This window comes from Heloderma suspectum, chromosome 10 (assembly GCF_057233095.1).
Source record: "Heloderma suspectum isolate Gila_16-S chromosome 10, 16-S_ref, whole genome shotgun sequence".
In the NCBI taxonomy this organism is placed as follows: Eukaryota; Metazoa; Chordata; class Lepidosauria; order Squamata; family Helodermatidae; genus Heloderma; species Heloderma suspectum.
Window position 1 is genome coordinate 20242786 of NC_139467.1, and position 21867 is coordinate 20264652.

General features: G+C 45.9%; 1 protein-coding gene across 3 annotated transcripts in view; it reads left to right on the top strand.

The window, feature by feature from the left end:
• The first annotated feature begins 2070 nt into the window (after positions 1–2070).
• Positions 2071–21867, top strand: part of LOC146337916 (fish-egg lectin-like) — a 37257-nt gene continuing 17460 nt past the window's right edge. For 2 of the 3 annotated variants that reach the window (XR_014785122.1, XM_084815453.1), the window contains exon 1: positions 18580–18646. Coding sequence is in view for 1 of the 3 variants with exons in the window: in XM_084815452.1 (XP_084671578.1) it covers positions 15092–15173 (82 nt within the window). In the remaining 2 variants the exon portion in view is untranslated. Of the gene's footprint in view, positions 2211–4346; positions 4666–15064; positions 15174–18579; positions 18647–21867 lie in introns of those variants that run through there. The other variant, XM_084815452.1, reaches the window with a different exon arrangement.

Genomic DNA, 21867 nt, shown 5'->3' on the forward strand with positions numbered 1-21867 from the left:
CTGAGCCCCAAGACAAAATTCCTTGAACATCCATTTTTTTCTGTACCAACAGAAACCTCTTTCACAGATGGCAGACTCTCCCCCACCCCCATCTGCCAGCACACCACATTCCCCCATCTCTTTTGCTCTCACACTCTGGATCACCACCCATTTCACCCTCTCTCACCCTTGCTCATCACCCACAGGCTGTCTCATACACAAGCACACACACACACCTCAGCAGGCACCACGATCCACGAAAGGCGTCTGGTTCTGCACTTCTGCCTGCGCCACAGAGAGCCACTAAAAGCAAAACACAAAGATGATGGGCTCCTTCACACGGACGTTTTATCCTGCTATTGAGATTTTTCACTCACACAGAAGTTTGCTGGTCCTTTTCGTGACGTCGTCAGTGTCATGTGTGAATTAACTCTCAGATCTACTATGTGCACTTTCAAGTGGGCCAGGAAATAGACTGGCAGCCACAGTGCAGATGGAGAAGCACTGGCATGATATGATCACATTGGCAAGTCTCAGTTAGCAGCGTACCTACCGTATGTTATACCAGCTGAAGTTTCTGGACCATTTTCAAAGACAGCCCCACTCATAATGCCTTGCAATAATCCAAACGTAAGGTTGCCAGACCATGGATAACTGCAGCTAGGCTATCTCTGTCCAGGGAGTGCCATAGACTCTGATGTTGCAACAGGCCCATGAAATCAGAAACTGTTTGTTCACTTCGCGTTGGCTTAGAGTGGACCTTCATAGGAACATATGTGCTCATAGGAACACAGGAACGAAGAAAGCTGCCTCGACTCTGACTGGCAGTGGCTCTCCAGGGATTCCTTCCGAGCCCTACCTGGAGATGCCGGGGATTGAACCTGGGACCTTCTGCATGCAAGGCAGGTGCTCTACCACTGAGCTACCGTGGAACTACACCCATCCCCCGAGCTGGTGTCAGCATCTAGAATGCTTGGGCAGTTACCAGTGCCCAGCGGTTTGGCAGGGTCCATGGCTGCTGCCTGCCTAGTACAGCCCTTTCAATTCATGTCAAGCAGCACCTAGTGGCTGAGTCTAGATGCCATTTTGAATGTCCCATAGTGCCCCCAACATAGCTCTAGGGCATTATGGGAAATTAAAGGGTCAAGCCCCTGCTGCCTGCTGCTAGTCAGAATCTTGCTGCCCATCACCAGGGCCAGCTAAGCCCAATGGGGCCTACAAACAGAGGAGGGGGTCCACCCAGGGCTACTTTACCCAGTGTTCCTGAAGTGCTCTGGCTTGCCCACCCTTAAGAATTCTCTCTTGAAACATCATTAAAAGACGAAAGGTGCATTTGATGTCCAAGTGTAGCATCTGATGGGGTGGGAAATTCTCAAGATTAAGTGGGAAGGACAGACAAGGGGAGAGCCCTCATGGTTGTAAAGAACATCTTGGGGAAGGCATGAGCAATCCCTACGGTTGTCCGTCATGGGGAAATTTGGCCCTTTGGGGGCCCAACAGATCCTTGCGATGGACTCAGCTTGCATTTGGCCCCAAGGCTGAGCCCTAGCTTCACCGCTTCGCAGAATACACACAATCGTAGAAAAAAGTTGCTCTCCTATTTCCATATGACATTTTCCTATAGGGTAGCTGTGATGTATGCATTACCAAACAGAGCCCAATGTGTTTGTCGGACAGTGTACGGCCAGAGGTGTCAAGAAATTGCCCAGAATCCCCCTGCTTATTTGCCCTCGAGTGATGATGGGTTAAGTAATTCATAGGACCCTGTGAGTTCAACTGGATGTGAATCGAATGCAATTCTATTCTACATATATTGGATTTCAGGTAAAAATGTTTCAGAAAAAGAAAAGAAAATGAAAAAAACCGGGGAGGCTGTTTTTAGGGCAAAGGGGGTGGACAGCTGCCTATTTCAACACTAAAGTATTCTTTTGGAAATAAACCCAAAAAATAGTTGCAAGGTAGCCTAGCATAGATAGGATGTTCAGGGCTATCTGCCAAAGTCCATGGTCCAAGCCAACCAGCCAGGGAGGGCCTGGCTTCACATCTCTTGCCTTTGCCCTGCCTATAAAACCAGACCTTTAGATCTGATTTGGGGGGTTCCATGGAAGTTTGGTGTTGACTTTGTTCCTCTACAGAAGGGGAAGGAACAGCTTCAAAAAGAGAGGGAGAGCAGACTGCCTCTTCCCTCTCGTTCTCCTTTGTCGATCCAAGGCACATCTACTGGGTTGAAGGTAAGTGACTCCTTTACATTCTGCCTTGGGACAGTGATCAAGTACTACATCTGTCCCAAGCTAACTAAGGGCATGTCTTACTTAACTTGAGTCAAGCAAGGACTCATCTAGTCTAAACACCTTTCCCCATCTGTGGCCACCAGTGCTAGTTAATACAGAAGAAACTGTGGGATGAAAGATGCCCTGCAACTATCTGCTGCAGGAGAAAGCAGACTTTGCACGTTTTGTGCAAAGACGGGCATGATAAAGGACAAAGAAGGCAGGGACCTGAGGAGATTAAGAAGAGGTGGAAAGAATACACAGAAGAACTATACAGGAAAGATCTTAATGTCCCTGATAGCCATGATAGTGCGGTCACTGAACTTGAGCCGGACATCCTAGAGAGTGAAGTCAAGTGGGCCTTAGGAAGCATTAGTAACAACAAAGCTAGCGGAGATGACAGTATTCCAGCTGAGCTATTTAAAATCCTAAAAGATGATGCTGTTAAAGTGCTGCATTCAATATGCCAACAAATTTGGAACACTCAACAATGGCCGCAAGACTGGAAAAGGTCAGTTTACATTCCAATTCCAAAGAAGGGCAACGCCAAAGAGTGTTCAAACTACCGCACAATTGCGCTCATTTCACATGCCAGCAAGGTGATGCTCAAAATCCTACAAGCTAGGCTTCAGCAGTATGCAAACTGAGAACTACCGGAAGTACAAGCTGTGTTTCGAAGAGGCAGAGGAACTAGAGATCAAATCGCCAACATTCGCCGGATCATGGAGAAAGCAAGAGAATTCCAGAAAAATGTCTATTTCTGCTTCATTGACTACGCTAAAGCCTTTGATTGTGTGGATCACAACAAACTGTGGCAAATTCTTAAAGTGATGGGAGTACCAGACCACGTTACCTGTCTCCTGAGAAATCTGTACGAGGGTCAAGAAGCAACAGTAAGAGGCAGAGCTGCTGTCCGGGGCTGCCCGCAGCCAGACATCCGGCTGCTGGGCAGCCTGCAGGGACGCAAATGGTGGCTGCCATAGCCGTCGCCATTTGCATCCCTGTATTTTGCCGTGATAGGCTACATAAATATTTATGTAGCCTATCACAGCAAAAAAAAAAAAAAAGGAACACAAATGGAGGCCACCGTAGTGATCAATGTGTATGAGACATCCCTTGTGATGAGTAGAAAAAACCATACACAGGTCATGGTGAGTTTATAGTCTTCCCTTTTAAGGGGCTGATCGTTTTTCCATTCATCATGTCTTTCTTTCATTTCTGTATCAAGTCATTATTTGTGACCAGTAGGACACCCACCATATGGTGGGGAACTCAGAAATCTGAAGCCTGTCTTTTATTTGCCACTGAAAGCTCAGCATGTTGAAACAAGAAGGAGAGGGGAGTTGATTGGTCTGTTAGCTTGTGATGTTCCATCAACCCTTCCCTGCAGTGAAAGAGGAACTTTCTTAGTGTTCTTTGTAAGTGGATGGGCATTGGGGCTGGGCGGCGGGGGTGGGGAAGGTTTATTATATGTTACCCTGATACAGTTTGTTGGTGGAATGACTTTTGAGGAGATTGAGATAGACCTGATTGATCATGAACTCATGGACATCTAGAACAGATGATCTTCAGTACAGGGACAGAAACTATTTTATAGGTAAGATGTTATTGTAGTCTGACCTTTCTGATAAGTAAGATGTTACAGCTCTTTTTTCCACTTTGTGCATAGTTTCCAGGAGAAAACTTAAGTGGGGCGATTTCTCCATGTGTTCATTCTTCACGTTTTTGAAAACAAATCCTTTCAATCCCAACTGTGGTCATGCAAATATCTTTTTGGCAAGTCATTTTTTAGAAATAAAACGTCAGTACTTTGTGACTGTTATAGAAAACTTTTCTGTCGATGGTTCAACAGAGCAAGAGAAACAAAACAGGAGAGGCCAAGCATGCCTGCTTTTGCTTTTCAGAGAAAACCACACTTTTTACATAGGTATATGTATAATTGTGACTAAACATCTAATGTAACCAAGAACAGAAAAAAAATGGGTTGGAAAATGTTCACATTGATGTGATTAACAGTTTTCTTTGATGTTCTGGGGCCATAATGCACTGAACAGGTGTTTCTGAAATTCCCATTTCTCCCTTTCTGAATGATCCCAGGTGAACGGCTTGCCGACCAACCTGCCAAACAGCATTTACAACAACAAAATCTCCATGTACAGCAGAGGGCAAGAGGCAGTGATCCAGACTGACTTCGACATCACTGTCATCTTTGACTGGCAAAGCCAAGTCACTGTGATTGTGCCCAGCACCTATGCCAGTGCCCTTTCCGGTCTCTGTGGGAAATTCAATGGCAATAAACAAGATGAGATGACCATGAAAAATGGCACAGTGGCTCTAAGTCCATCAGCCTTTGGTCAGAGCTGGAAAATGCTGGAGAGAGCTGCTGGATAATAGGAGCAACTCCACATGCCTCCAGGTAGTATGTGGTGATAGACAAGGTGTTGCACCAAGAGCCGCTTGTCTTGCTCATTCCCCTTGTTGTGCTGTAGCTTAATCATTTCCTTTTTTCTGGTCCCTCCCCTTCCTCTTCCTTCTTCTTCTTCTGCCTCTGCGACACATGCCATGTGTTCCTTCCAGACAGGAAGCAAGTACAGTAACTATATCCCATGCCTTCACTTGCTTACACTCACACACCCAGCTGTAGGGGGTGCTTGGAGTTAAACAATGTTAGCTACACTTCTCTGATGATGTGTATAAAAGCACTAATAAAGTAAGGTGATTTGGACATCTAAACTGGCTCTACCCTGTATTGATTGCTTGCAATACTAAATGCTGTGTCACCACATTTTCTCTATATAAGGCAACTCTGCTGCAAGTCACACCAGACTTTCCAACAATATCAGGCTGCATGGAGGTGGACAAGGGAGAGTGCTCTGCCCAATTGGCTATTGAGGGACACTTACTCCATCTTGGCAGGGAGCGCGAGCTCATCCTAGCCAAGAATGGCTTTTCAGAACATGCCACAGCAAAATTGACTGAGAGGTAGGGATGTCAGAGAATTCCGCCACAGATCTCGGTGAGGCCGAATGCCAGTACATTTGGCCCCCTGAAATCTGTGGTGGAATGAAGCCCCCCACCCCACAACCCCGCGAAAGGCGTGCAAAATGGGACACTTATCTGGTGCCGTTAGCACTGCTTTGCGAATGGCGGCCGCGTCTGCGGCTGCCATTCGCTTCCCTATTTTTTCCGTGATAGGCTATGTAAATACTTATGTCGCCTATCACGGCTAACGCAGGGACGCCATTTGCATTCCTGTTTTTTTGCCGTGATAGGCTACGTAAATATTTACATAGCCTATCATGGCAAAAAAGGGAACGCAAATGGCGGCCGCCATAGCCGCTGCCATTTGCATCCTCAGGCTCCACACGGTGCCTGCAAATGCACCCAGCCGGCGGCTCCATGGAGTTGCTGCGGAGCGGAGCCGGCTGGGTTAGGATTTTGGGGGGAGGTGCAGAGCACCCCCCCCCCACCACCACGAATCACCCCGTCGAAAAGGTAAGTGACTTTCGTACATCCCTACTCAGAGGCCAACAAAGTGTGATCTGCCAGGTCATTGTGAGCTATGCAGCAGCCTGCCCAGGAGCTGGGGTTAGGGATGTTGGAGAAATCCTCAACAGAACCAAGTGAGTTCAATTTTTCATGAATCTGACCTGCAGATTCCACAGCGAATTGGCTTTTCCCCTGTCGGGTGGATTGCATGGACTTGCGGACTGGTTTTCTAATGTTCCCAAATTTTGCGCAAATTTTATGATAGAGAAATATACAAAATTTAAAAAAAAACTGGCCAAAAATGTGAATTTCCCCCATAGGCTAAGGCAGGAAACTGCGCATCTGGGCAGACTTTGCATATCTTTTGCACATGCAAATTTGAGTGACTGCACATTTGTGCAAATTAGGAAAGAAAAAGACCCTCATCCATCAATGGGTGGATGACAAAACAAAAGGCCCCTGACAATCCTCAAAACACAGACTGCTGCACATTTCATTTGAAAAGTATCTAAATGGCTTGGGCTGAACATAGCTCAGGGATGACCTTCTTATTCATGATATTATACAAGTTCAGTAGGCCTCGGATAGTTTGCAGAGGTGTTGAATTGCTTTCCAGCAGTTTAAGACTTCTGTGTTCTCAGTGATTGTAAAAGGAAGGCAATTTGTTCGGAATATCCATATTTTGGCATGGAATATTTTAGAACCTTATGAGCTCTGCTGGATCAGACCAAAGCCTATTCAAGATTTTATTCCCACGGTAGCCAATCAGGTGCCTCCTGCTCATGTTCCCCAGGAATTGGCATAATGAGGCATAGTGCCCCCGATACTTGAGGTTTTTTATTTATTTGTTTATTTACAATATTTATGTACCACTCCACATCAAAAGATTTTGGAGTGTTGAACAACAAAGATAAAAGAATAAAACACCATATTAAAACAATTTAAACATTTTAAAAGAAACAAATTCTGAACTTAATAAATCGCAGCTGGTCACTGAAGGAAGGCCTCTCGAAATAACAACATCTTCAGGTTGTATATAGATATAGCCATCATGACTGGTAGAAATTGAGAGCCTTATCCTCTGAATTTGTCCAAGCTGGCGCAGCCATTGCCACATCTTACAGAAGTGAATTCCAGCTTGTTTATGTGCTGTGTAAAGTAGTTCTTTTGTCTGTCCTGAATGTCGTACCATTCCACTTCATTGGATGACCCCAGGTTCTAGAATTATGAGAGAAGGGGAGAAAAAACCTCTCCCTATCCATTTTCTCAAAACGATGCACAATTTTATACCTCTGTCACTTCCTCACCTTTTCTCTTAGCTGAAAACTTAGTAGATGAGCAGCAGTGTAGTGGATCCAGGGCTCGCAGGGTTGAAACGCTGGGATCTTTCATTACATTAGTGGGGAAGTTGACGTCATCTGCCACCCCACTCAGGCATCCTGTTCCATCTAAGCAGAGCCATAATTTTCACAGTAGCTGGGGGAGAGATTAATGTTCCCAGCAACAATATATTGGTGTGAGTTATCCCTGTTGTAATGCAAAATATTGTGTGGTGAGTTGGTCTTGAATGAGCAATTAAGAGTATTAGACCTGCTGCTGGAAGAACTTGAAAATTGTTAGAACTGGTTTGTTGATATGGATCAACACAGCTGCCTGTATTTTGGACTTGTCTTGGGGGTGTGGCTATGGGGACTGTCATGCTGGGCGCCTGTATTTCAGGACTGACCACTATATCACTCTAGTTGAGGTCTATAATCTGGCTAAGTTCAAACAGTTCTGTTAAGAAGTGGCCAAGACACAGCATCTGAAAACATTTACCCTTCTTGATCAATGTCTATTGTTTGCAACCATATTTTTGCCCACCGACAACATGCCCCCTTTTCTCTTGCCTCTATAAGTGCATCATTATATGAGGCAGGACAGGTCCTGGCATGGCCAGCCCCCAGAGCGCTTGCCTTGGCCTCATTCTGAGGAGGCCAAGGCAAGAGCGCTGGGGTGCTGCAATGCTCTCAGCCACTCGCTGAGCTCCAGGGAGCTCAGTGGCTGGGTCCATCAGTGCCCCAGGGTTCGCAAACGGCGTCAGGGAGGCCGGATGATGGGGGGGACTCCATCGGACTCAATCCCCTTTTTGGACTCCCATGCCATCCCTAGACCTCAGTGACTGGGCAGGTTGGTAAGGGAGATGGTACTCTCTCGGGTATCCATAGTTGTGACTTCCTTCATTGGTTAGAACAATGAGAGGTGGAAGCGGAGTAGTTTCTAGGGAAGGGTGAACGAGCGATGTTTGAGCTGACCAAGATCCTCCAAAAATCAGCTCACCACTCGCCTTGCCTCAATTTGCGCTTGTGTTTGTACTCACATTGATGCCCCGTCAGTTACCTCACAGGTGAGCCACTAGCCACCTTGCCAGAATATATCGTCAGAATATATTATTCTCGCATTATGTAATAAAAACATGCTGTTTCCATGTGGAGTTATACTGAGGTGAGAACTTTATTGGATAGCAGATTTATGACCTGGGCCCTCTTTAGCAGCCTTCTTTCCCATGGGCCTGAGGTTCAACACCCCTGCAGTAGATCCATGAATAGGTTTCCAGCGACTCCTGTGTTAGAAGAAAACAAAACTGTCAATGTTTTATCTGATACTACTTTAATCCCCCCCCCCAGTGACTACATGTTGGTGGCCACCATGTTTCTGAGTTTCACTTTTGACAGAGGGAGCTTAAAAAACAAACACCCACACCCACCCTGCTCTTTCTCCCTCAATAGTTCACCAACTGACCTGAAATAGTCCAAGTATGTAAAATCAGCACTTCTTTCTTGCACATGTACATTTCAGAAGATTGGTGAAACCATTCCAATTTTATAAAGGTTAGAAAGACCCAACCTATTTTTCATGGAAGAACTGTTTTTATTCATTGTCTTAACTATAGCAGCCACATCAGTCCTTAAAGTTATTTTAATAAATTTAAATAACTGCTGCCCTCCAAAGCTGGACATCTTATTGATGGTTTCCTAACAACCAATACTCTATTTTCTTCCTTTTCTCCTTTTTTTTTTTCAGATGTACAAAGTTTTCATCTTTGTTTATATCTTAGTTTGTGCTTTCATTTAGTGCGGTGTCAAAAATTTTGATTCTTCTGTTTTGGGCATTCCACACGGGATGGGTAGGGGCAAAATGAATACTCTGGCGAAAGAGGCTGGGAGAGGTGGAAAAGAATCCTGGGCTCCTGCAAGTGCAAGGGATTTTTTTTTTAAAAAATACAAATTAGAAAGAAGACTGCTCAAGAATTGCCTACATTTAAAAAAGGTATGTGGAAACCTTGTCCCACTCCCCAAGGAGAAAGTTCTTTGAAATTCTCCCCCTCCCTGTAAAAGGGGCAGAGAAAACAATGGCTCTTTTGCAGGGAGAGAAAAAGTTCCCAAGAATAGGGGGCAGGATTTGGCAGAGCACTTCTTTCTGGCTCTGTTTCTCTGTCTCTGTGTCTCTGTGTCTCTCTCTCTCACACACACACATGCGTGTACACACACGTGCATGTGCACGCGTGCACACACACACACACACACACCTTGCCTTTGTTAACATTCAAAGCCCTTAAGGGCTTGGGGCCAGGTTACCTGAAGGATCTCCTCCTCCCATATGTGCCTGCCTGGACCTTAAGATCATCCTCCGCAGCCCTTCTCCGTGAGCCCCTGCCAAAGGAAGTGAGGCGGGTGGCTACTAGGAGGAGGGCTTTTTCTGCTGTGGCACCCTGGCTCTGGAATGAGCTCCCTAGTGAGGTTTGCCTGGCACCTACATTTTATTCCTTTTGGCACCAGGTGGAAGACCTTTTTATTTTCCCAGGCATTTTAGCATTTTAGCTTTCTAAATTTTTATCTTTGCTGTTTTAAATCTGTATTTTAAACTCCTGCACTGCTGCTAGGTTTTATTGTGGTTGTATTGTTATATTGTGGTTTTAATGTTCTATATATTTTAAATTGTTTTATTGTGTGTTGTTTGGTTTTAATTTTTGTGAACCGCCCAGAGAGCTTCGGCTATTGGGCAGTATAGAAATTAAATAAATAAATAATAATAATAATAATAATAATAATAATAATAATTTGTCATTGTGATGATATTTAATTGTTTATTATACTTTCCCGTGGGAAGGATTTGCTCAGTCGGTGCTCTAAATGCCCTAACCCCAGCACCAGTTTGTCTGGCTGCAAGGGAGGGGGGATATTGCGGGCGGGTGGGGAGAGATGACATGAGTGCTGGTCATTGGCACACCCAGTGGCACCCCCAAGCAGGGAGGGGCTGGCAGAGTTGCCTTAAGCTCTGCCCCCCTCTCAACCTAAGCTCTCTCGCTCACGCGGCTTCCTCCCACCCCCCCTTAAGCAGTGTGGGTTTATTACCGGTTGCCCTATTGGGAGCCATGTAGGAATTTTTGATTCACAGTTTAGTTGGCCTTCTACTGTGAGTCTTTTTGCCTAATTCACACTGTTATTGGGGTAGGGTGCATCCCGTAGGCGAATCACGTCCAATCTCTCATAGGTCACATTCCGGTCGGCAGCTAGGACGGGCAAAAGCAGAACGAGATTAGGGATGGTATGCATGCAGAGGCACCTTATGGTGACAGGTGACAACTGAGCCCCCCCAAACAGGTTGTGCGGCTCGGTGGGGGGATAAGGGTTGCCTGGGAGACCAACCCTCCTCACTCACCCAGGTGTTGTGCGACCCTGGGAGGGGGTGACAGGGGAAGGTCTACCTCCCCCAGAAGGGGCAGTCCGGAGGGATGGTGAGATCACTGCCACCCCTCAGGCTGGGTGTGTTTTCACCCAAGAAGTGCCAGCTAGTCGCTGACAGTCAGGTGCCCATCCTAGGTACCCCTTTGCAGATATTTTCAATAAATGTGGCCCAATTTTCAACCCAAACTTTGTTATCTGAGTCTTTTTTAACCCATCTCCGCTCGCATTGCGGTTGGGGTTGTGTTTTGGTTATCTTTGCCTGATCTTTAAAAATACAAGTAATATTTTTCTCTAGATGCAGGAAGCAAGTCCCACAACCCCTAAGCACTAACTACAGATAGCACTGCTCCGAGTTTAAAGGCAAGGAATGAGGAAGGGTGATTCCAAGCCAGGCCTTTATCATGCCATTGCCCTGCCTCATTCACTGTATTTACGGGGGGGGGGGGAATGGGGGCGGGGGATGGCAGCCTTCCATTCGCAGTGCTCCTTTGTTCCCCCACCACTTCTTCCATCTTTTTTTCTTACCACAGAAAATCCATTAGGAAAAAAGGGAACAGCTGCACAATGCCTTCTAAATGGTGAGCCCTCCATCTGGAGGCACCCCAAATAATATCTGGGTATCTTGTTCTGGATCCCAGACAACTTCTACAATTAATCAGGTTTTTTAAAATTATTTCTTTTTAGAGTGTTATAATTTGGCAGGCATTCTTCCGCAGCTTGATTTTTCCCCTGAACCGGCTCCTCTCTCAATCTTCACTAGAGACATACAAGAAATTTGTTTTTGTCTGTGAGTCACTCAGAAATGCCTCTTTCACAACCCTGCACCAAATGTGCACAAATTCCTCAGCAAAACACCTTACTCCAGAAAAGCAGAAGGGGCAACTCATGCTTAAGAGGGCTTGCTAGACAGAGGAAAGGTCTTGCCAGACTCTCCTTTACTGGAAATGATATTACTGAACATGCCCAGAAGCATCATATCTGGCCCAGGACTGTTGGCTGGACTCGGGCTAGAGGGAAGCAGGTTCAAATCCCCATTTAGCCACAAAGCTCACTGGGCCACCATGGGCCACGCTCAACCTACTCTACCTCAGATGTTTCTTTTGAGGGAATTAAAATTAAAAAAATAAAATTACGAGGGAGGACCATGTTAACTCCCTTCAGGTTCCTGGAGAAAAGGTGGGATAGAAATGTAATAAATTAATGAATTAACACGTCAGAGAACGCAACCTTCTTGTGCTCCTTGGGAAGACTTTCCAAGTAAGGATGAAGGGAGGCAGCATCAGACATAAGAACGTTTATTCTGGTGCAGAGGTACTGTTCAGTCCAGCAGTGGCACGACAGCATTTAATGGCATGGTTGCACTAATGCTTTGCATCACCCTTGCTGAGGTGCAGCAATATTAGCCTTCCCCAACCTAGTGTTCTCCAGACGTTTTTTGTTACCCCCATTATCCTGGATGATTGGCCATGCTGGCTGGGGATGATGGGAACTGATGTCCAAAACTTCTGGAGAGCACCAAATTGGGGAAGGCTAATACTGCTGAAGTACAAAAAGGGTGATGCAAAGCATTAGTGCAAAGTATTAGTTCCATATCTTAGAAGGGCAGTGGCATGACCCTGATGGGGGTTGAGAGAGGTCAAGGGATGGGCTGGACAACAGATGGCCCAGCTACACTCATTGTTAGCTGCTGAACAATCATCATAGACCTAAGACTTCTGGAGCAACCCTGGCATAGGTTTCCTTGAAACTGGACTATACCATTTCAAATTAAAAACACATAATTCTACAATAAGCCACAGCCATCATCTTCCCTATCTAACCATGCTTACCCATCCACCTGTATTGCATTGTGCTTTTGACAGCAAAGGCACTGGGTCTAGAGGAAAGTTGGCTGAAGGAAGGCCATACAGCTAGCAATGGACTGAGATGTATGAATCCCTTACCTGGTTCCAGTCAGGGTATCCGCTGGGAGGGGGAGGCACTCTGTCCCTCCCCCCGGAATCCTGCCTGGCCAGCTCTGCTGCAGTAGCTCCACGGAGCAGCCGGCCAGGGCTGTCTGCAGCCAGACTTCCAGCCGCCATTTGCGTCCTTCCAAGCTGCCGTGATAGGCTGCATAAGTATTTACATAGCCTATCACAGCATGCCCCCCCCATAAAAGGCTTACGCAAATGGCGGCGGCTACAGTGGCCACCATTTGCATTCCCTATTTTTTGCTGTTTTATCCTACGTAAATATTTACGTAGGCAATTATGGCGAAAAAAAAAGGGAACCACAACTAGCGTAGTGGGCGCTACTTGCGTTTCTTTTTTTTTTTGTCGTAAAAAAACCCGTAGGATAAAACGGCGAGAAAAAAAAGAATGCAAATAGCGCCCACTACCCTATTTGTGGTTCCCTGTTTTTTCACCGTAATTGCCTACGTAAATATTTATGTAGGATAAAACAGTGAAAAATAGGAAACACAAATTGCGGCTGCCGTAGCCGCCATTTGTGTACGCCGTTTTTTTTTTTTCTTGGCTTGCCATGATAGGCTACGTAAATACTTACATAGCCTATTACGGCAAAGACGAGTATGCAAATGGCGGCCGCGGCAGCCGGTCGAAAGTCCAGCTGCTGCCGAAGCCACTGCTGGAGCCGCTGCCGTCCAGAACATCCGCCCCAGGAAAGCTTTGTCCCGGGGACAATCCACAGGGTGGGGGGGTGGCAGGCCATTCCGCCACGGATTTTGGGGGGCCAAATGCCAGTGCATTCGGCCTCACTGAAATCCGTGGCGGAATTCTCCGCCATCCCTATAAAGAAATCCAAAGACAGAGGAGATGATAGGGATGTATGAAAGTCACTTACCTTTCCGCGGATTATGTTGATGGTGGGAGGGGAGGCATTCCATCCCTCCCCCCGGAATCCTCAACGGGGAGGGAGGCGATCCATTCCTTCCCCCCCGGAATCCACCACGGCTGGCTGTACTCCACAGCAGCTCCGTGGAGCAGCCGGCCAGGCCCAGGCCAGAGCTGTCCGCAGCTGGATTTCTGGCTGCGGAGGGCTCTGGGTAAAACAAAAAACAAAAAAAAATGTATGCAAATGGTGGTGGCTATGGCCGCCGCCATTTGCGTTCCTCATTTTTGGCCGTCTTAGTCTATGTAAATATTTACGTAGACTATGACGGCGAAAATAAAGGGGAACACAAATAGCGTGGTGGGCACTATTTGTGTCCCTTTTTGATTACGTAGACTAAGATGGCCAAAAATAAGGAATGCAAATGGCGGCAGCCGTAGCCGCCACCATTTGCGTACGCGGTTTGTTTTTGTTTTTTTTTACCCAGCCATGATAGGCTACGTAAATCTTTATGTAGCCTATCACGTCTTGTAAAAAAAACCCCAACCCCCCCGACAGGACTGCAAATGGCAGCGGTGGCAGCCGGTCGGAAGACCAGCCACCGCAGCCACCGCCGCCCGGAACGTCCGCTCCAGGTAAGTCTCATCCCGGGGGGGATCCGCGGGGGGGGGGGCGGGGGGGCAGGGTGTTCCACCATGGAGTTCGGGGGGCCGAATGCACTGGCATTCGGCCTCACTGAGATCCGTGGTGGAATTCTCTGACATCCCTAGGAAATGAGCTATGCTGAAAGTGGGTTAAGGCAAAAGGCAGCTGTTGAGTCCATCAGCTGAAAGAGGAACAATCCTAAGGAGGCTGGCAACAAGGTCCAAGATGCGATGGGGAGTGTGGGCTGAATTTCTTGTATGGGTTTTAACAATCCAGCCAGCCAATCCTGTGATTGAAGCCTTCTAGGTATGGTCTGTGAGGGGCAAGTCTTTTCCCAACCCACTCCAGCTTGATTGGGAATGGGCTCAATGAAAACATTACATTCTAACTTGTAACTATTTTCCATTCCCATTCCACAGTTTGGAATTTCATTGAGAACATGAAGGAGCCTGTAGGCCTTCCTGCTCCCAACCCCCTTTCTATCTCTCCAACTTACATGGTAGAGGGGGCTGAGAGAGGGCTGGCAACAGGTCTTCCATTCCACCCTACATTCTGTTGCTACATTCTTCAGCCCTATCCATGGCTCCCAACATCTCCATTATGGACTCCAGACACCATGGGAACTTTATATCCCATGGTTCCTGGAAGTCCTCAATGCTTGTGGAATGTCTGTAGCAACAGCTAAGGATGTCATTAACCACTGGAAATATAGTTCTTGTGGTTCCAGAGTTTTTAGTAGAATTACAGCCTTGTTCAGAAGGTGGCAGTCCTAATTCTGAGCTATTAGAGAACTTTGAGAGGGGAATGATGATTGATTCATAACTTGGTCACGCATTATGAGTGGCACAAATTCAGTTTCCAAGCCAGAAACTTTTGACGCTTAATGCCATTACTAGACATAGTTGGGACATGGGTTATAGTCCACCCTTTACTATGTTTGCTCAAGAGCAAGTTCTATTGATTGCATCCATGCAGCCTGATCCTATTTTTGTTTACTCAGAACTGAATCCCACTGAATTCAGTGGGAATTAAAGGACTGCTGCCTTAGTTTTAAGAGCATAACCCATTGTATATGATCCATTTGTAAGTAAACCTGTCTTTTTTGTTTGTTTGTTTGTTTCCTAGGCAACTCTTCAATCCCCGCAGTTTACAATGCTTTTGTACACCCACCCTTGTCTGTGCTGGGCCTATCTGCATCACAGATCACAACAGACTGTAGTGAAGCAGAATGGAGGTGCATTTTGTTTTGGCGACAATAGACCGCACTGATCACAAGTGCAATGTGTGAGAAATCTTCAATAGCCAAAATTTGTGGTTGTACTTTCGTCTTTCATCATGCAAGGCTGCATTAGTTAGAATCATTACTTAGATTTTTCATCAAATGATGAAAATAGAATATTTAATTGCACAATGGAAGATCTGCTTCTGCTTATTATTATAGAATAGGTGCAACACACTCAGAAACTTTATTTATTTATTTATTTAACTGTATTTTTAAAACACCCAATAACTGAAGTTCTCTGAGCAAAATGTAACTAGCAGCAGAAGAGAGCACCAAAAGCTCTGAACAGAGTTCTTAAAATGTCTGGGAGAATAAAAATTGTTCACTTAGAACCAGAAAGACCATAACATAGGTGCCAGGTGATCCTCTCTGGGGAGCATTCCACAAATGGGGTTCCACCACTGAAAAGCCCTCTCTCCTGTACCCACCTGCCTCACATCATTTGGCAGAGGCACCTGTAGGAGTGTCTCAGAAAAAGACTGTAAAAAGCAGAAACAATAAAAGCAATGAGAGAGCAGAAGCAAAGCAAGGTGGAGAAACGCACGCAGAAAGAGGAGTGAGGAGAGAACAATGGAAATGGAAGAAAGAGAGAAAAACCAAACCATTTTGTAAAAAACAAAACAAAAGAATAAAACTTCTTTAAAAAATAGCAAGGGGTCAGTCAGTCAATCATTTGCTTGAAAGAGAGAAGGAAGGAAGGAAGGAAGGAAGGAAGGAAGGAAGGAAGGAAGGAAGGACCTAACATAGCCAGCCATAGCATTCCCCTTGACACCCATTTCTGCACAGAATTTTTCAGTCCCCTGTGGCTGGGGGGAGGGGGAGGGTATGCCCATAGATGGCATTCAGGCAGAAGGACCTGACACCCTGCCTGGTATACCTGCTATGCCAGAGGATTAGAGCAAACAGCCAGAGCAGAGGAGGAGAAAGGAGCATGCCCAGAGATCTGCTCCATTTACACAGACGCAATTCCACTCCAAAAGAATACACAGACTTTGTAGCAGTCACTCCCTTACCAGACCACAACCACAACATCAGCAGTTGAGAGAGAGAGGGAGAGGGAGAGGGAGAGCGAGAGGGAGAGCGAGAAAGAGCACTTTAGATCATACTGGCGGTTTTGCTGGGAGTTTGAAGCAGGAACACAAGAAGTGGTCAGCCCTCCTCACCCTATGTGATGGCCCATCTTTGCTCTAATCTCTGATTGGTCACAAGAGCTGGGGGTAACCGGGGGGGGGCATTAAAGAGCTGGTGGGCCAGATATAGCCCATGGGCTGGAGGTTCCCCATTCATGTGTCAATAGGAGAGTGGTAGATGCTTTCACAGTTACTTGGACTCCTGTTGCTGAGTCATGAGTCATTGGCTAAAGGTTGCTCTTCCTCTTTATCACTCTGCTTCTTCCTCCTCAGCACATCTTCCAACATGAACCTAGCTGTACAATATGCATCTCAGTCCCTCCTCTGGGTGCATCCTCTGAGGGAAGCTTGGAATGTGGCAACACAGGAAGGGCCTTCTCAGTGGTGGCCCCCCAATTATGGAATGTTCTCCCCAATAAAGCCTTCCTGAAGCCAACCTTGCTATCTTTTCAGTGCTAGGTTAAGACCTTTCCCTTCACTCAGGCTTTCAGAAGCATATGAGTTTTTAATCAGGTCCTGGATTTGTCATATGGTTGGTAGTTTAAAATTGTTTTTAGATACATGTCGTCTGTGATCTTCTCTATATAGGACTAACATCATGTAATCAACATTGGTTGCTCATGGAAGTTTGCGGGTCCTTCACACAACGCCGTCAACCTCCAGGGCCCCTTCTGTGATTTATTACCTTTATCCCACTTTTTAAAAGATCAGTAATGCTATAAGGGACGTTAATCTGATCTATCAGCTGTGTGTAATGACTGCATTGTATATACTTGCATCACCATATAGTGGCTGTAAAATGAAACATAGAAACATATAGAACTTCCTGAGAAAGGAAGTCCTTGATTCAAAGCACATGTCCACCCATGTAAAGGAGCCAATCTTAATCCCGCAAAGAATCCAGAAGCAGAAAGGCCCGGTAAGGATGCAGAATTTCAGCCTCGTGTGATGAATTCCTGTGTGTGTGCTGTCTGTTTATATATATATATTACGTAAATGGTTTTAAACTCTGTATAATGTATTTTAAATAGTTTTTAATCTTTATAAACTGCCCAGAGAGCTTTGGCTATGGAGCGGTATAGAAATGTAAATAATAATAGCAACAACAACAACAATAATAATGGCTCTACTTCACTCTGCTGCCTTTCCCCTCAGTGATCTTCCCTCCTTGGCTCCTCTACCTCTCCTCCAACCATCTTTCCCCCCCTCTTAGCTCATCTACCTGCTCAGCACCAACAGTCCATCCCACTCTCTTTTTTTCTCCATTCTGCAGCCCTCCCACATTTCACAGATCATATTCCAACATTCTTGGGAGCAGGCTTTACACACACCTCATCCAGATTGGCACCACAGCATGGGGTATGGCAAAGGGTTAAAGTTCCCCAACCCCACATGCACAGGCAATGGGGGCAAAGGAACCCTGCACTCAAGGCCAGAACTATACAGCTAAGTTAATGTGTAGTTTGGCCTTCAGCCTGGAGGTTCCTCTCCCCTGATGTATGATTGCAGGCTTAGGGCACAATCCTATACATGTTTATACAGAAAAAAGTCCTACAACTCCCAGCATTCCCCAGTCAGCCAAGGTGGGAGTCATAAGACTTTTTTTCTGTATAAACATGCATAGGCTCACATGATTCTTCTTTTCAGATTGATTAATCTTTGAATCATCAGATAAATAGTACTTCACCTATTGAAGTACAGTACAGATGCACCAGGTGTGTCTGGGGAGAATAGCACCCATCTTCACTTTCCAGAAACTCTTTCTTACATTTTGGGGTGTGTGTGTGTTTGTTTGTTTTTTAATCTCATTAAATTTGAAGCAATGAGATGACACACAAGATCAACATTTATGTGTAAAAAAAAAAAAATGCACTGGACTGTTTTCTTGTAAGAGGTTGGCTCTGTTTCAGTGAGTTCCCAGGAACTTGGGGGAGATATAAATATATTTGCCTCCTGACTTAGCAGAGATACTGTTGACAACTCTCCAGGGCCATCTTGTACAGATCGCAAGATCACAGCTGGCCCCTTGCATTTCTTGAGGAGCTAAAAGCATAGACCCAGGGGTTGTAATCTGCTGACTTCATATATCAAGCCATTTGGTTCTTGCATTTGCCCTGCCAATAAACCCAGCCCTTGGGGAATTTACAAGAAATTCCCTGTAAATTCATTGGAAATAGGCGTTGTTGACCCCCTTTCTCTATAAAAGGGGGGGAAAGCAGCTGGGAATCAGAGGGAGGGTGGAATTCTCCTTCTTCTACTTTCTCAGCCCAAGACAGGTCTACTAAAGAACTGAAGGTAAGAGATAACTTTGGATTGTACCTTGTGTTACTTCAGCTTCTCCTACTTAGCCAAGCTGACCACAGGTCATGCTAGAACTGAACAAGGATCAATCTAGTTTACCAGCCTTTTCCCATCAAAGGCCTGGAGGGGGGGATGGGACCCTAAACCCCCTCAATTTAATGGATGTTTGGGGATACTGTAATAATCCACTGTAGAGGGAAATAAATGAGCTAACTCTTCTTGTCTGATCCCTTTCATTTCTGCTTTGCTTTTAATGTAATCTCCAAGCTCTGACTTCCTTTTGATCAAATCCTCCTTAAACTTGGTCTTTTCAAACAATGTAATCCTGGCAGCTAAGCTGAAGTTCCTAGACCAAAGGAAAACAGCTAGTACTACATCTCAGCTCTTTGCAACTTAAATTAGCCTGCATTTTTGCCCCACCACCACTCTGGTCCCGGGTCAGCCATTTTGCCAAGAAGCCAAGCTTTGTAGCAATATGCCTGGTACTCTGCTTGCAAAGATCTGAGTTATGGGATGCAGCATAGCTTTCCTTTAATGATAAAAGGGGAACTTCTGTTTTGAGTGCCAGTAACATGGCTAAATGTATCATTAGCATCAGATTGAAGTGGAGGGCAGTCACCGTAGAGAAACTTTGCTCTAGAGAAAAAGCTGAACATGAACAATGCTTCTTTGACAAACATCCCCAGCTGACTGTTGGCCTGCCTTTGCTTATATCTGATCAGATATAAGAGCCGGGGGAAACCCAGTGGGGGGCAGGGCCTTGCCAAAGAGCCGGTGGGCCAGATATGGCTTATGGGCCAGAGGCTCCCCATCCCTGTGTTAACAGGACAGTGGCAGATGCTACTTGGTGACTGGTGGGAGATTCAGGGCAGGTAAAAGGAAGTACCTCTTCACACAGCACATAGTTAAACTATGGAATTTGCTACCACAGGATGTTGTGATGGCCACCAGCTTGGATGGCTTTAAAAGGGGGCTGGACAAATTCCTGGAGGAAAAGGCTATCAATGGCTACTAGTCTTGATGGCTATGTGCTACCTCCAGTACCAGAGGCAGTGAGCCTATGTACACCAGTTGCTGGGGAGCATGGGTGGGAGGGTGCTGTTGTGCACATGCCCTGCTTGTGGGTTCCTGGTCGACAGCTGGTTGGCCACTGTGTGAACAGAATGCTGTACTAGATGGAGCCTTGGTCTGATCCAGCATGGCTCTTCTTACGTTCTTAGAAACCTAGCAGTTTTGAACGTTGCTCATTTGCCCATCCCTAGTTTTAATATTGTCTTAGGATTTGGTTGTAAGTAGTTCTGAGGCCCTCATTTGGATGGGAGATGATAAATTAAGAATAGATGCAAGAAGATGCAACCAAAATCAGGCAAAGTCTTTAAAATGAAGACCCAAATCCTGCTGTAGATGTGAATGTGGAGCTATAGTATCTGTGGAACAAGGCTCTGGATTCCAGCACAGGAGATGCTGCAGGGCTTTGCATTCCTTGGGGCGACACTGGTAACCATCAACGCAATGTTTCCCCATTTCAAGGAAAGCATAAACAAACCCCCCCAAAGGTGCTGCAGTCATAGAATCATAGAATCGCAGAACAGTAGGGTTGGAAGGGGCCCACCCCCTGCTCAGTGCAGGAATCCAAGTCAGAGCATCCCTGACAGGTGGCTGTTCAGCCTCATAGAATCATAGAATAGTAGGGTTGGAAGGGGCCCACAAGACCATCGAATCCAATCCCTGCTCAATGCAGGAATCCAAGTCAGAGCATCTCCTACAGGTGGCTGTCCAGCCTCATCTTGAATGCCTCCGTGGTGGGAGAGCCCACCACCTCCCTAGGTAATTGGTTCCATTGTCGTACTGCTCTAACAGTCAGGAAGTTTTCCCTGATGTTCAGTCAGACAAGTAAAAATTCATTTCTCAGAAAAACCTCTGAGAAATTTTTCTGGGAGGGTCCTGTTGCGCTCATGCCCTGCTTATGGGTTCCTGGTCAACAACTGGTTGGCCACGGTGTGAAGAGAATGCTGGACTAGATGGACCTTTGGTCTGATCCAGCAGGGCTCTTCTTATGTTCTTATGCTTCACCATTACTTGGACTCATGTTTCTGAGTCACCATAGAGAAACTGCACTCTAATGGAATCACTTCACATGAGCTATGCTTCTTTGACAGACATCCCCAGCTGACTTTCCCTAGCTCTGTTTTTCTGTATGTTGTGTTCTTCTCAGCCTTTGCTGGTGTGTTGGACCACAACTCACATACTGTGATGCAGCTAGGGCTGGACTTTGAAGCCAAAATGGCGGTGCTATGATTTAACTGAGTTTAAAATGCAGAACTGCATATGCTCAGAGTATTCATGTTTAAATCAGGGCTGCTGAATAGTTTTGTTGTTGTCACTTAAAAACCAAAAAATAAACAGTGGGAATGGTAGGGTGCCTTGGTGGACACCATGAAAGGTGTGCACTTGAGCCTGCTGGTGCCACATTGGCTGCCCCTGTTCTAACATATCAGGAATGTATAAGCAGTTGTAATGCATGGAATGGTGGTTAGGGTAAAGAAAAATGTTAGCTCTGCATTTCACAACTGAAGTAACACAAATCGTTGTCTAAAGGCTGCCCCACCCACCCACCCTAAGACTATTAGGTCCAGAGTCTAAAATTACCTAGCTGCATCATTGCTCCCATAATCCCCCAGCCACCTGGGAATTGTAGTCCAACACATCTGGAGCAGATCATAAAGCAATCCATCTGGAAGCACCTTGACAACAATGCCGTGATTACTCGAAGCCAACATGGATTTGTCAAAAACAAGTCCTGCCAGACAAATCTGATCTCATTTTTTGATCAAGTCACCTCCCTTGTAGACCGTGGGAATGCTGTAGACATCATATACCTCGACTTCAGCAAAGCTTTCGACAAAGTGCCCCATGATATCCTGATGAGCAAACTAGCTCGAAGTGGGCTAGATGAAACAACGATCCGGTGGATCCACAGTTGGCTACAGAATCGGACTCAAAGAGTGCTTATCAATGGGACCTTCTCAAGCTGGGGAGAGGTAACGAGTGGGGTACCGCAGGGCTCAGTCCTGGGCCCAGTGCTCTTCAATATTTTTATTAATGACTTGGAGGAGGAGGTGCAGGGAATGCTGATCAAATTTGCAGATGACACAAAATTGGGAGGGATAGCTAATACTTTGGAAGACAGAAACAAAATTCAAAGTGATCTGGAT